This window comes from Anopheles coluzzii, chromosome X (assembly GCF_943734685.1).
Source record: "Anopheles coluzzii chromosome X, AcolN3, whole genome shotgun sequence".
Lineage (NCBI taxonomy): Eukaryota > Metazoa > Arthropoda > Insecta > Diptera > Culicidae > Anopheles > Anopheles coluzzii.
Window position 1 is genome coordinate 13,205,899 of NC_064669.1, and position 15,885 is coordinate 13,221,783.

General features: G+C 45.7%; 1 protein-coding gene across 2 annotated transcripts; it reads left to right on the forward strand.

The window, feature by feature from the left end:
• The first annotated feature begins 865 nt into the window (after positions 1 to 865).
• Positions 866 to 15,804, forward strand: LOC120953283 (tumor necrosis factor receptor superfamily member wengen). 2 transcript variants are annotated; one of them, XM_040373095.2, is made up of 5 exons: positions 866 to 1,960; positions 7,446 to 7,883; positions 7,975 to 8,176; positions 10,384 to 10,542; positions 14,415 to 15,804. In XM_040373095.2, the coding sequence occupies exons 2-5, from the start codon at positions 7,467 to 7,469 to the stop codon at positions 14,612 to 14,614; spliced, it is 978 nt and encodes a 325-aa protein (XP_040229029.2). In that variant the 5' UTR covers positions 866 to 1,960; positions 7,446 to 7,466; the 3' UTR covers positions 14,615 to 15,804. The 2 variants fall into 2 exon arrangements, with proteins under 2 accessions (XP_040229029.2, XP_040229021.2); XM_040373087.2 differs by having other exon boundaries at positions 866 to 1,421.
• Positions 15,805 to 15,885: the final 81 nt, after the last annotated feature.

Below are 15,885 nucleotides of genomic sequence, written 5' to 3' on the forward strand. Positions count from 1 at the left end.
ACATCAACCGATGATCACTCACGCGCCAACGGTGAGTTACTAGTAGCAATCCATCCGGTCCAGGTTAGCTCACAACAGGAAGGGTCTTGTGATACTGTCATCAACTCGTGCTGCTCAATAACATGCCCGTCATGGGTTCTAACCTAGAATAGACCTTCCCTACGTAACCAGGACTATCTATTCGTCTTCAAGTATACGAAGAATAATTAACATGTTGTTTACAGTAGTTCGAAGGAAATACAGGAACTTACAGCTTGGAGAGTTATTTATTTTAGGGAAAAATTTTTGCTATGGAGTATCCAAGCCGTTTAAGTTTAAGAGCAATCTTAACCTGTACACAAGCACAGCAATTCTCAAATATCAAAACCAATCCATCTTTGTCGTCAAAATAATATATTTTGTGAACTGCCATTCAAAAATTCATCTTAGACTCTTTATAAAACTGAATCTTATGCTTATACAAGTAAGAGACATTCTTATTAGGAAGACATTCGTTTTGAAGAGACAAAAAAATCGTTCCATCAGTGCTATTAGTGACACACAATATTCATAATATTAATACTCATATATTTATACTATGCAAAACAGCGTGTAATCTTACGTTTTGCAAACGATAAATCTAAGATTCAATTACAAAATATAAAATAATTCGTTATGTCATCGATCATTTTTACTGAAATTATGCATTACTACCGCTTTAAACAATCTATGCAAAATTGCCTTTAACATTATTAAATTTATAATCTACACCATCGAACGATTTTGTTATCCCAATACCTTTTCCTTGCCAGCCCCGAGAACAAGCGACCGAACCGCACGAACCGCCACCGCGGTTCGGTTCATGCATGCGTGCACTGCTCAAGCCGCGTCCGGGGGCCGGGGGCTTGCCTTCGGTTCCCGTTCGGTTCCTGCGGGGTCGGGCTGCGACTCGCTGCTTGCTGCCTGCTGCCGTGTGTGCGGTACGGTCAAACAGACGAGAGCAACCAAACCGAACGGATCGAAAACAAAAACACCCTCTGCCGGGCGCACGGTCCCGCAGCGTGGAACGCACAACGACAATCGGGTTAAGCAATAGCTCGAAGAAGCAAGAAACAAACAAAACAAAACAAAAAGAAGCAAAATTAAGGAAAAGAAAGGAAACGGAGAAACGAACGCTTGTGAACCACTCCAGTGTGTTGTTGTGGCGTGTGTGCGCGTACATGCTGCACCCAGTTTGATGTGTAAATGTTACATTTGTTCTGCGGCGGTGAGCAAAACCCCCAAACTACTACGGTGTGCCTGAGAGTGGGTGTGTAGTGCATATCTTAAAAAAACGAGATAGTGAGTAGAGCTAGTGGAAGAGTATACGAAACAGTAACGAAACCCTATTGCCGCCGGTGCAGCAGCAGCAGCAACAGCAATTGATGCGGGTGATGCGCGATGTAAGTGTGAACGGTTTGGAATTGGGCTTGCTATTTGATTGCTTCCCTGTTTGGGGTATGGGCGGCGGAGGAGGGAGGGGTGGAAGCGACAAGAATTAGTGACCAAGACAAACATACACAAACAGGAAAGTGGTAAAGAAAATTGAGCCCAGGCAAGAATCACCATTTGCTCTTACCCCCAATCAACCCTTAAAGCGGTCTTCATCTCGCGTCGCTGTCGCTGTTGGGTGGACTCGACCCGCACAAACGAGGCGAGAGAAAGCGTCCAGGGCAAGCAAGTGAGTGAGTGGGCGATCGTAAGTGTGCGTGCGCGTGTGTGTGTGTGAGTGTGCGTACCAGCGGATTTGCTCTGGAGGCAGAAAAGCCACTGGATCTGGAGGACCTTCATCCGTCAATCAAGCATAAGAGCAGCACAGAACAGATCAACAGCACACAGACGTCGCAGATAACGCGTCCATCCATCAAGCCCATCCATCAAGCATCGAGCGAAACGGCCGCCCGCCCGCCCGGCTCGGCACGTTCCGGACTGAAGTCTACTTGTGAGTTGTTGTTGTGGCAACTGTGTGTATCTGTTGCTGCTACCCCGAATGCATGCGTTTGTCTGTGTGTGGGTGTGTGTGTGTCGAGTTTGGACAGTTGTCGTTGGGCCAGAAAAAGGGAAGCGCGGGCGCGGCACTTGATCGCAAGATCGAGAAGCTTTCTTGGGCCCTGCGTTTTTTTTTTTTTTCGTTTGTTTTGTGCCGCTCTTTACTGAGCCTTCTGAGACCCGATCGTGCCCGCAGGGCCCCTTGTTTCTGTAGGGGCCGGAAGCCATGAGAAGGAAACGGGGTAAGGGCGAAGGGCTTCAACAGGAGGAGGGTACGCACGTGCGGGCAAAAGAAAGCGGCACGTACGGGAAGTACAGCAAACGGTATACGCCCTCACAACCAGGCTCCGCTTTGAGTTGGCGGCGGCAACAAGACAGCGGGAGAGAGAGAGAGAGTGGAGTAACGGTCGCTTCCGGTTGTTGTAGCACCGTAGCAGTGCCGCCATTGTGTGTGTGTGTTTTTTTTTGGACCAGATGCGTGTGCGTGTGGGTTTGCTCCCTTAAAAGGGTTCGAAGCCCCCGGAAGTTGTCGCCCTCGGGCGGGAATGGAGCAGTCGAAACTCGGCGCAAGATGAAAAGCGCTTGTTTGAGCGGGCTGCGCTGCAACAAGAGCAAGGGCTTCGTTTTTATTGTCCCTTTTCACTTCTGATGTAAAAAAAAACTACAACAGCATGTCCTTTTCCTCTCTACTGCTCACCAGAAACGTTTCATATTGCATTCTCATTACGCCCGCACTCGATCGCTCGTTACAGAACCGTGCGGAAGCTTGTTGCAGCGGGGTGAGCAGAGCGCTGCCCGCATTTGGCAATCCGACGCGGTGTTCCGGTGAAATTTCTCATTCCACACACGCAGCGTCGTAAAAAACGCACCTTAATTCAAGCAAAAAAAAAAAACAAAAAATGATCGAAAGAAAGCAGGAGCGGAAACGTTGGGGAGACACGGGAAGAGAAACTACAAAAGAAATGCCGCATTTGGCCATCCGGAAGTCGGTCAGAAGGGCACACGCTCAACCGGAAGATGGAGGGGAAGGTGGTTGGAGATGTGGGGAAGGGAGGTTGAACTTTAAAAAAACGCACAACGGGCACGCGTGTGCCGCCCCGTACGGCTTTTGGCTCACTTCAGGCGCGTGTGTGTGGTGGCCGTGTCGCGTGTCCAGAATGTCTCTGGAATGGGACAAATCAGGGGGAAGGGGGAGAGCGGGTGGTGGTGGAGAAGAGGAAAAGGAAGTTACACTGTGCTGCTAAAAACGCTGCCCAAACAAAGGTTGACAGAAAAGGTGGGTAGGATATCATCGCAGTAGCCGTAGGGAAATGTGAAATCGATACGCTGCTGCAGCACGACCGGATTGGGGCACGATAAAACGCTCTATAAGCGTACGACCGGTCGGGTGCTCGCGCGGTGTAATCGGTAAGCGCACGAACGTCGCTAAAGCGAATGTAGCAGCAAAGACGCGCACACGAGTAATAGTAATGAGATCGATTCTCGATGTGAAAAGAGAGACGAGGGAGGGTAGTTAGGTGCTTTAAAATTTATTTCCTGAAGGATGATAATGAAGCATTAGCATGGTGTGAATTTTGTGCTTAAAAAAGGGGGGCATAAATTATATGGAATTGCTTGAGATTTTTAATACAATAAATTAATGTAATATGTTTGAAGAAAAAAGAGAAGATAATATAAAATACTTTATTTCATTCATAAGGCTTGTCAGGACTGTACAAAATGTTTGATATGATTCGGGTTAATCGAATTTTCTGTTATCGGGGTTGTATTCTAAATGTTAAATGCATACCTCCTGTTGCTGTTGATGGGCGGGGGAAGCGTGGAGTGCAGCACTGCTAGATTCGGTCTAAGCGTGAACCCATTGATGTTCTGTCATTGAGTAGGATTGCCTACTTTCCAATAAAATAGCTAAGAAGGAGTAGGGTTCTACCGACCTACTGCTGCTACTCACATACTTCAAGAAATATCAATCCTAAAAGTCTGAAGGAACTGTTTAGTCTTTTTATCATTGAAATTAACATGGATAATATTAGACAATCTACAAAAACTATTCGTCTTCATTTTATATTTTTTTAATTTATTGAATTTATTTTTAATCTTTATTTTATTATTGGGAGCTTATTTTTGATCCAGTAGATTTTAGATTTTCTACTTAGTATCCTTAGTCTCCTTCGGCCTCAGACAAGGAGAATCAGGCTAAGGATAAATGTCCTTTTCTAGTATATCGTTTTATCATTATTTTCGTAACAATCATGTAATTGTTCCTACAGCAGAACACCTGTACCTTACTTGATAAGAACATGGTGTAATGATAGTGACACTCTTTCTCCACTTAGTTTATACACGTTTTGTGATATTGCACGGCTGTTTTATAGTATGTTTTGTACAAATTTCGATTACTATGAATAGGGGGGAAAACAAAAGGTTTGCAACAAAAATAGTTAAAAAAAAACACACACATTCATATGAAAATGGAAAGGGTGCAGAGACAAAAAAGTGTATAATTTATGAGGTAATGTGTCCTGCTGATTCCACAAAAAAAGTATTCTATATTTTTTTTTACTATCCTATAACATCGCAAATATCTCACCTCTTCCTGCATAACTTGAGATCTAGGCCATGCTAGCGTCCAATTGGACATATGGAAGTAAAAAAAGCACAATGAGAATTTGCAGAATTCGTCGAATTGGAATTCGAAATCGATTTATTGAAACCGACAGGATGCAGGATGTAGACTTCCGATGATAATATCTCAAATCTATCTATCTCTATCAATATATCTATCTCAAATAATGCAGTCTAGTAATTAATCCAGTACATATAAAAAGTGCCTCACCGAAAGATTTGCCAATACCGATCAGTCATCACCACACATCTGTAAACTGTTTCAGTCTTTATCGCCCGCGAAAAAAGGCGCCTGAGCACTAGCGGGCGGTTTGGGACCACTTTGAGAATCACTGCTTAACATCAACCTCATCACGGAACAATAGTACTTTTTTCTACTCTTCGTAGGAGTTGGCAACACAGGCATGTATGCTTCTCCGCCATCTCCCTCTCCCTCTCCAGGGAGTATCACAGTTTCTGGGCACCGAAATAGCAAAATTCCGGGAAGTGAAAAAGAGGATATAACGTTTTTTTCTTTATTGGTTCTCCAACGCACGAGATTTGCCGTCGTGTAGAGGTGAAGCTGCACATCATTAACACGTCTCTCAGCAATATAAACTCTGCTGCTCAGCGTTGTAAACAAACGCTAACGCAGAAAGATGGCTACCACATGTGCACAGTCTTGCTCTCTGTGCGAATTTACGGTTCGAAGGCATTCCGATGGAGCGGTACTTGCACTGGTAATTGTGGTCCGGTCCGGGTATAATTGATGCTCTGGTTGGTCATCACCGGGGGGGGTGGGGCGAGGACATTGCACATCTTGCGCAGAGCAACGCACACACTTCCGAGGTTCGAGGCAGAGGCTGGTTTAGCTGCACTCGTGCACAACAATATCTAGCACTAATTTTGCGCCCATCCCCCTATAAGCTGTCTGGTGCGCATGGTGCTGTGCATGGTGCGCATTGACGTCATTTGGTCGTCGGTTTTCTGTTTTCTCGAGTAAAGGTACGGAGAAAAATGGAAGGTTGCGCACACCAGATCTAGATCGCCCTGGGCACGTGAGGTTTTTGATGGGCAATAAAATCTGTTCTGAGCGGCTCCGTGAGCTGCGTTAGGGGTCCAGCGGCCAGCGGGGGATTTATTTAATCGAAGCAATCTCACACGCGGGCGCGGCGATACCCCGGGAGGAGGAGCGAGCTATCCTTGGCCCTTGTTTTTACAGCCACCACGATGACATGTGTTTCGGACGTGCACTGGCCGCAGTAGTTGCGCCAGTAAACAAATACGCGGCTGTATATCTCAGCGCATTCCCTGCTGCCCCCTGTTTCCGGTCGGCCTTTTCCTGGGCGATGCATGCGCCCGTCTTGGGAAGGTGTGTGCATACGTCGCTACTTTGCATACAACGGAACAGGAACGGAACATCATAAGCAGTACTTCACAACTGCAAAGGTTTAATTCGACATTGTTAGTTTTTCAAAAACAAAAAAAAAATCACAGTTCAGTTGAAGTTTAACGGATGTAAGATATTGCAAATGGGTTGAAACCCCCCCCCCCCCCCTTCCCTACACTTGCAAAGAAGCATTATTTGTAAACACTCGCACGTGATGGGCAGTGGGGAGCCGTGGGTTTGAAATACTGACAAAACAACAATACATTTGGCGGCCATTTCCATTTTGCTCGCTCGTGTGAGGATTGACTCGGGAAGGAAAAACTCCTAGTTTGTAACGCGCTGCACGTTGCAAAGCATGCAATAACACCCTTTGTGGGAGGATTGCGCAAGGGTCCGGGAGTAGGCGCGAACCCCCGGTTTTGCTTGCAGCGAACTTTGACCACCCGCTTCACCGGAACCAAACACGGCACGTCAGTCACGCTGCAGCGCGTTACCGGCGCAGGAAGTGGAGTCCAACACAAACAAACTGTTTGGAGTCACTCGAAAGTTGAAGTTGAAGGAAGTAGAAATTATGTATTCCAGCGGCAGTGTGACGGTTGTTACATAAGAGACCATTTTTTTTCCTTCTCCTTCTCTTTCTCTCGCTATTCCTGTCTCTCTCTTTTTTTCCTTCTCAATGTATCGCTCTTCTTCATTGATTGATTTTGATGAGACCTGGACGAGAAAGGCGGAACAAATTAATTGAATCGTACTTTGCTCCTTCTATTAAACTTCTCTTCCTCTTTGTGCTTTAAGATCTCTAATGTATTGCATTTTTCTGTTGCAACCTTACACCCCGTCCTCCTTTCTGCACACTTAGCGCTTTCAATCTTCACTTTGCTTCATTCCCCAACTACTGAGCTCCAAGAAAACGTTAAATTTTAGGTCTCTCTCTCACTCTCGCTTTAAAAAGCGCGACAAAGAAGGGAGTAAGATTAGATTGAAGGGAAGGGTGGCATTTAATATTCACCTGCCCATAGCGATCATCCCCCCCCCCCCTTACAATACCTCCACAACATATCCCTCGGAAACATTGAAAACGATGCGTGATCGATGCCTATCAGCGGGATGGGGCGTGGATTTAGCTGAAACCCAACCGGAAGTGGACACTAGCTCTCGTGCCACATTTGGGGATACTGGAGAGAGGGGAGGGAAGCTCCCCCTTCCTGCTCGGTTTTACGATGTGTGTGTGTGTGCCTATTTCGGTTGAGTTAATGAATGAATTTCTTTGCAACGCTCCCGAACGCTCTCCCGAACATGGACCGCCACTCTGCCACGCTTCCGGTGTGCCGCCATCTTGTCGCATTTTTAATTCAAGCCGCCCCGTTTGCTGCTTTGCTCCATCGTTCTCTTGCTCTTCTGCCTTTTCTCCTTCATTTTCTTATTTTTCTTCGTCGCCCCACAGCTCCCCACACAGCACGGCCAGATGCCGCACGGGACGGGTGGACTGTCACAGCTGGCGGGGCGTCGACGCCCGGACGGTCGGACGACAGGGGGGCGCCGGGGCAGGGTGCCGACGACGACGCTGGTGCTGCTCGCGATCCTGCTGCAGCTGATGGATCTGGGGGATGGGCCGGGCGGCGGTGGCGGCACGATGCTGGCGGAGGCGGCCTGTGAGCCGCGGGCCAGCTGGTGGGACCCGACCGTGGACGATTGCGTCCCGTGCCGGGTCTGTGCCGACCATCAGGTCGTGCTGCGCCCGTGCCAGGACTACATGAACACGGTGTGCGGCACGATGAAGGACCTGACGGCGTCGGCTCATCGCCCGTACCCCCATCTGCCCGAGGGGAACGGTAACGGGATCGTGTCGGTCGGCCGAACCCGGGATCATCACTGGAAAGAGGTAAGGATAGTGGTGGTTGTGGAGTGATATGGAGGAGCTGGAGATTTGGATGCTGATCACGGTTCTGCCTGTCTCGGTTTGTGGTTTGCAGGAGCGCCGGAAAGAGGCGGACGGAGTGGAGGGCTACCGGCGGGTCGTGCCGGCCGCCAGCACCGAGGAGATCCTGTGGGACTGGCAGGTAGCATCGCTGCTGCTCGCCATCATCGGCTGCTTGCTGTTCCTGCTCGCTGCCGCCTGCGTCGCCCTCAACCAGAGCCGTCAGTGGCGCCGCATCGAGAAGCACTTTGACGCCGGTAGGTAGAAGCGGCAACGCAACTTAAGCTCGTACTTTATTATTGACTTCCAGATAGATCCCAAAGAGCAGGAATTGTCAAATTTGAAATACTATGAGATCACCATACTATTGAACCCCAGGACCTCCAATAACTGTAATGTTAGCAATAACTCCAATGCTGGATATATTCTATAATTTGCCGTCTCTGGACTCTGTCCCTATTCTGAATGTGTCTGGGATCTCATATCAAAACGGTCCTCACAATAGAATGGCACTAGGACCTTGATATTTTGGGGGAGTTTGTATTGGACACGACTCTCCTACAACGAATTCTAGTGAATGACGACATCATAATCCTAACTAAGATATGATGAAAACAGTATCCGACATGAAGTCGATAAATAATTTATCCAGAATTATTTACCACAAATTATAGGTAGAAACCCTTTCTGCAATATCCTTTACATTCTGAAGGGATTTTGATGGGAACTGTGTATTGCGATAGTGCTATTAGATGATAGATTTACAAATGCGCAGAAGAATTAGTCCTAACTTTTGTATTGCTTTAGATTCTAGAATACATATAAATTTGCTAGTTTGCAAGAATTATGGCTTGACACAGAACCTAACACGTACAGTGTGAAACATTGTTAGCCTTACAATTCAGTATACAACACTAGCAAAGCATCTAAATCTTAAGGACCTTGCGTTCATGTCATATCGCTTCAACTCTATGCAACATCCTTGTTCAATGTTCAGTCCAGTGTTTGTGTCCTAAATATCTCCCTGTTGGCTTTATACCATGGGAAGTTATTGCTGATTGAACCATAACATCTATCTCCCGGCTACAATATCTGAACAGGCCAAAACGTACACCCAGCAGAGCAACGTGCGGGTTTGACGTCTTTCCCGAATGTATCGCATCGAGCACTGCTCCGGGAGTGCCCCAAAATAGATTGAACCCGAACGAGAGGGCATTCGACCTCCGAAACACGATACACCGATCAGTTTTGTTGTTGTTTGTTGTAGTGACGTTTCCAGCATTCCAGTAATGATTGCTTTGTTCAGGGAGCGCCGGAACACATCGCAATACGTCCGTGTGCCATAAATAGGGTTAGGTGTGAACAGATTAGTGATGACAGGCGTGTGCCAGCAGCGCCAAGCGAGAGAAGAACCAGCAGTCGCTGTGCGTATGCAGGGGGAGGAGGAGGAGGAGGGCGTAGGGGTTTTTTTGCCAAACGTTTGCCCATCTGCACCCATCTAAGACGTACACCGGATGCATAAACACACTCACACATACTAATATAACAACCAAGAATTAAAAAAAAAACAGCAAGTGAACACCCGTTGTCAAGAAGTCGGTGCAAAGTAATGATGATGGCGTAGTTGGAGCTATAGCACGTTGAGAGCACTTCCCCACCCTCTCTCTCTCTTCCTCTCTCTCTATCTCTCTCTCTCTCGCTCGTTCTGTCTCTATCTTGCGCCGGAACCATCTTTTTGGGATTTTTAATTTTAGCTCGGAACCATTAGCACCCCAAAAAATGGAAACGATTCCTGTTTCTGGTTCGCTTGAGGTGCTATGGTGTGTACCCCCTGTCGTGGTCGTTGGTAGCTGAGAGAGCAAAACAGAAGCCGTGTTTGACGGTTATGGAGTGATGCGTGTGTGTGTGTGTTTTTTTCGCTTTCGGTTACTGAGGAAAGTGTGGCGGGTTTGCAGATGGATATTGGGGTCGATTTTTTCTCCCTTCAACCCTCTCTCTCTCTCTCTCTCTCTCTCTCTCTCTCTCTCTCTCTCTCTCTCTCTGTCTCTCTTGTTCTCTGTAGGACCATCTTCTTGTGGTCGTGTCGCCAGTACGCTTACCAAACAGTCGATTGGTGCGTGCTCTAAGGGGGTAGGGTGAAGAGGGCACGATGTCTTTGCTTCCGGTTACCGGATCCTCAGCGGCAGCAATCGTTGCAGCTGGGTGCAGAGGTGCTTTGGGTTAAAAATAATAAAATGTTCAACGCGAGCTGCCACAGTATAGGAGCAACCATCGAAAAGGGAAAAGCCGTTCGCAGTTTTCATCCATTTTTCGCTTCACCTTTCTGCTTCGAACCATTTCTGCCCGCTGCGCTTCCGGTAGCGTGTGTTCTACTCTCTCTCTATCGCTCTATTCCCGCTCGTTAACGCATTGACGCATACACGCGTGTACTCATTCCTGTACGCTTGTCTCTTCTACTCGACAGATATGGAAGCATTATCGGCCCAGCTCGTGAGCCATCTGGCCAGCATGCAGCATCTCGAGAGTGGTCCGATCCTGCTGGAGAACTTTGATCACGGCCGGCTGCGCAGTACCGGTCACCATCCGATCGAGGTCCGGTGCGTCTATCTCGACCAGCTGCTCGGTAAGTACACGTCCGGGCGGTCGCTGCTGGGAATGAGCGTTCGCGGCGATATTGGAAGGAAGCAGACTAAATATAGCACGCGCCGCTTCCTGATCTAGATCCGAAATCTGGCTTCCCCGGGTGTTTCAAGAAGCAGCAACCATTTCGTCTGGACGTGGCGGCAAGGGTTTGTTGTGTTTATGCAACTTCGGTAAATTCCCCCGGCGACTCTACCGTACCCTCTTCAGGGCCGATTCATTGCTCATTAAGCCTGGGAAGGTGGAGCAACGATATGCTAAAGGCGAAGGTTTTTGGGCACCCACCGCGTTGTGGAGCACACATTGTCGCCGACCGGTACGGTGCGGTCTTGCATAATTTCTAGCCACGCCGGGTGTCTTGGCGGGCTGGAGGTCCGCAAATTCCCGCAATGCGGTCAACTCCGCGCGTTGCGGGTCGGCGTGTCGTGTCAACCACGCGCACGGTGGATTCTATTTGTTTAGTCCCTTCCCCACCCCACCGCCATTGCTGCGGTATTGTTGTGCTCATTTGTGTGTTTGGTTGCACGCGCTAAGGTTTTATAAATAAAGCACAAACCACCAAACGCGTTGAGGTACGGTGGGCGCAGACGGGCCACCGGGGGAAGGATGGGAGGGGGGAAACATGGGTACATGGGCCCTGGAGTAGAATATTTTGGGTTTTTATTATTTCGTTCCGTTGCTGCCGTTGGAATCTTGATGGGGGCGATTTGGAGCTGCGGACATCTTTGTCGTCGTCGTCCCTTTTGTGCGCAATGTATGCAATTCCCCAATGCACAATGGGCATTTGCCGGGATGAAATTCAAAAAATCAACTTTGTAATAGCGCAATTCCAAATAATAGGTTTTAATACTAAGGGTTAAACTAAGAAAAATACCAAATATGAGCTCTGTATCTGTTCTGGTTCTCTAGAAAACGCCTCTCAAAGTCGAGATTTGTTAAAAAAAACGAAGAAAAATTTTCACTTTTTTGGAAAACTTTGAACCTTTGTAACTTTTTCAAATATGAACCGATTTTGATTAGTTTAGACATTTTATAAAGGATATTTAGTCAGCTTTATAAACACATGAAAAATTTTGAGCTAAGTTAATTTTATGCAAAAATATACGATAATAACTGAAGAAACCTCCTGAAAATTTTCATCATTTTAACTTTTGACTTGATGCCATCATAAAAGTGGCGTAGAGTGGCATTGTCTCATATATGTCACATCATAGTGTAATATATATACTATCAATCTGTGAAGAAATATTCTGCGAAAGTTTGCGAACGCGAATTTTATTGAAGTTTTTTCACATCAACTTTTTCTAAAAACAGACACATGCGTAACTAGGCGGCTCCATAAGTGCCTAGTGTAGCGTATTTCGTGTATTCTACAAAAATATATTCTACGTGCTTTTGATTAACTTTCATTTCAATTACGAAGCTGTGTATCTTAGTTTCAGCTCATGTACTTATCTAATATGTAAATTTCTATTCTAACCTAACTTTATTATTAAATATAATGAAGCAAATCAGAACCAAATACCTTTTGGTCCTACTGCAGATTATAGAAGGATATAAGGAAAATAATTCTTAAATTATACGCATAACAGGAAAACGTTATGAATGCAGTAGCATCTATTGGCGTTTTGGGAGAAGAAACTCCCAAAACTCATGACAAACTAAATATAAGGATAGAGGGGAGTATGCTACAAAGCATATTTTGCAAGAAAGAAAATGCATCCAGAAGGACATTTTGTATAATGAGCTGTATTCCTCTGATTCGTTAACCAGTTCAATATCAGTAGCTACACGCACTAAAACAAAGACAGGGTTTAACTTTACAAATGAAGTAAATACTTAGTTTGTAGCTATCGTGCAATTTTGATTTTTTCAGATAGTTGTAAAACCAAGAAGGAATTTTTAGTTTTATTACCCCTTCTGAAGGCAGTATAGTACTTGGAAAGGTATTGGATGAATATTCAAAGACAAACAACATGTGCTGCTTTTCATTACGAATATGGGAAGTACTTTATTTCAATGCACCTGCTCTATCCAATTATTTAAATGCCTTTATTCATGTATTTAGAAAAGTGAACTAGACGTCAGGAGCTTGTAATAGCATCCACCTAAGTTGTGTATGTAAATTTTTAATATTTGTACTACCTGTGAGTAAAAGTGACGAGAATTAGCTACAATGTATAGGACAATGCAGAAAAAATTATCTTATTCAAAATTATTATGTTTTGTTTATATATTATTATTATCTGTTCATTATGGAACATTACAGTATATTTTAAAATGGTTTATACTATTAGCAACAAATAATACAAGAAAAAAAACACACAAAATTAATAAAACTAAGCAAAGATCCCTTAAAACACTATTTTATGTAGCGCCACCTGGTGGTATGGATGCGAACTACAAATAAAATGTTATTTACTATCATAATACTTTACTACAAACGATAAAAACTAACAATTTCTGCAAAAATAATTTTATCCCGCAATTTGTTCTAAGCTGCCCATTGTGCAATGGCGATGTGTTTTGTGAAAGCAAAACCACACAGACACACACATACACTCTACGGTTGTGCAACTCTCTCGACGAGGCTATGTGTGTGTGGGCGGTGCAAGTGTGCAGGGTGCACATTATAATTCATGCCAGGGAAGGACGGTGTCGGGAACATTGTTTGCATTTTCGACATGCTGTTTTTTGACAGCGTACGCCGGAAGAATTGTTGAGTTGCTTTAATAAGCTGGAAGGAGGTAGTTGGTGGTATGGAGGAATACGGGGGAGATACGGGGGTGTTGAATGTATAATAGTGGTTTCTCTGAAAAGAAGAGCCTTTGCGTGGGGGCTTGTATGACGGAGATCGCGGCGCTATGATACGATCAGTGCTGCAAAATGTCACTGTCAATGTCATACCTAATTCTGACTGAAGCAAAATCCTTGTTAGCGTCACGTACTCAATTGTGATAATCAGAGATGATACTCAAACAGTGACTAATACATGACAACCATTTGACATTTTAGGGAACCAAAGCTTGGACAAAGCGACTGACCAAAAGTCAGAACTTTTCTTTATCTGGTGACAGTGCTTCAAAATATAACTGACATAGTCATGACAAATTCCGACTGGAACAGAATCATGTGAGCGTCACGAGCTCTTATGTGATGATCAGAGGTGAGATTCAAACAGTTGATGCAATCATCACAGGCTTGGTGACATTTTTTTGCAAACTGACGCAAACTGACTGACGAAGACTTGGTCGCGACATTTCTTTCGGTGATCATCACGATAGTCATGGGAGATGTGCGGGGCATGCGAGTGGTCCCAAGCAACCAAATGAGCATGTTTTCAGATGATGTTGTTTCCGATTATACAATCATCACACACCTCTGATTATCACAGTTGAATACGCTACGGAGACATGGATTTTGTTTCAGTCATGAGTTTTGTAGATAGCGTCAGTGACATTTTGGAGCACTGGAAACCGCTTGGTCGGTGTGATACTTGAGATGGCACTCAGCTCAGCGTTGTCAGTCAGAGTATCAGGCTTGGCTCAAGCACTCACATGTCATCTTCGGCATGTCATCAAGCGCTTTTAACGATTATCAGCAATGATTATCACTGAATAAACGAGATGGTTTTTATTTTCGATTGTCACGATCACGTGATGCTCACGACATGTTGCAGCACTGGATAGGATGCCTGTTTTGTCTCAATTATCAAGTTAGCGAGGATCAATTCTTGCAATTCTCGGCTAAGGTCCTCCCTGGGCGCTTCCTCCAAAATGTCATCTTACGAATTTCCCACATGTTCGAACAGATCACATGTTCTAACAGACTCCTTCCTTTCTTTCGCGATCGCAGATGAGAAATGTGCCCAGAAGGCGCCCAACGTCCCGCCCAAGGCGGGCAACCTGTACATCGAGGAGACGATCGACACGTCCCGCGTCCAGTCACCGGCCCCGTCCCGCCAGCCCCGGTCGCCGGCATCGCGCCCGCCAACGGGGGCCGCTGCCACCAACAGCACCACTCCACCGCCGCTCACTCTCATCCGCCACTACTAGGGCGTACTAGGCCAGTGTGCAGCACCGCGGAGGGGAGACCCTACACTAGACCGGAAGGAAGTTGACAAATCGAGCAGCGACGTAGTGTAACTAGCCGTTGGCGCTTACCTAAAAAAAAGTGGGAACTCAGCGGGAGGGAAACGAAACGTTTATTATGCGAAGATTTTGGGGCGCACGGGAAGTGAATGCGGGCAAAAAGGGCGGGTCAGACTTAGACTAACAATTATTTAAATCTGTACAAAATCCCCCGCAAAGAGTTACGTATTTAGCTTAACTTTCCGTTCCTCCCCCCCCCCCCCCTTTCCCCACTTTATATCCTTATCCTTTCTGCTAATCCAAGCTGTCGATTATTCGGGGAGTCGAGGCGAGTGTTTAAGAAGAGGAACGTTTTAAGCAAGTTAACCCATAATGGGATGTCGAAACGCATACAGAGAGAGAGAGAGAGAGAGAAGGAGAGAGAAAGGGAAGGAGAGTAAAAAATGAGTTAGAAAGAGGAAAGAGTAAGAGAGAGATATAGTAAAGAGAGAAAGCGAAAATAATGAAAGAAAGATAAGGAAAAATGCAGTAAGATAAACCTAATCAGCAAAGATGTGCCTTTAAGTGTTAGTGTACATATACCTATACATATCCCTTAACCCTTTGCCGCGCACATACACAGCCCACAGTCTCAGCTACACCCTGTAATCTGTAGTTGGATGTGTATATGTGTGTATGCGTGTTTATGTATTAGTGTTTTTAGCGAGTCCAACATGTCGAACCAAACATGCTTAAAACAAAAAAAAAAAAACGATAGCAGCGCTGTATGAGGACGGTATGCCGTACGGGTGCCCCTAACCCTTATTTGCTTGCTTGTTAGTAGTTGTAGTTAAGCCAGTAAACTATCCGCACAACCTAAACTGTCTGTTAATGCGTCTGTTCGTCGCTGGATTCGCTTCCAACTGGGAAGATGCGCTGGGCGGAGAAACCGAAAAGGTTTACGAAATCGAAAAACAAGGAGAAACATACAGAGAGAAATAGAGAGAGAGAGAGCGAGAGAGAGAGAGAAAGAGAGAAAGAGAGAAAGAGAGAAGAGAAGAGGAATGGCGACGCGTAATGGCAAAAGAAAGAGAAGAGAAGAAAAACACAAGGCCCAGAAAACACGACGCACCACCAAACATTATGGTCACGTTCAAGTCCTTCCTTTGTTTTTATTTGTGTTCTTATACTTGTTGTTTGAATATTGCTAGCATGTTCCCGAAATTGCGTATCGATCGTTAGAAAAGGGTGAGCGA

Excerpts from the sequence above, each read along its gene's own strand:
- LOC120953283 (XM_040373087.2), top strand. Across the intron at positions 7,884-7,974 it reads GGGATCATCACTGGAAAGAG|GAGCGCCGGAAAGAGGCGGA; the intron begins GTAAGGATAGTG and ends TGTGGTTTGCAG. Across the intron at positions 8,177-10,383 it reads CGAGAAGCACTTTGACGCCG|ATATGGAAGCATTATCGGCC; the intron begins GTAGGTAGAAGC and ends TCTACTCGACAG.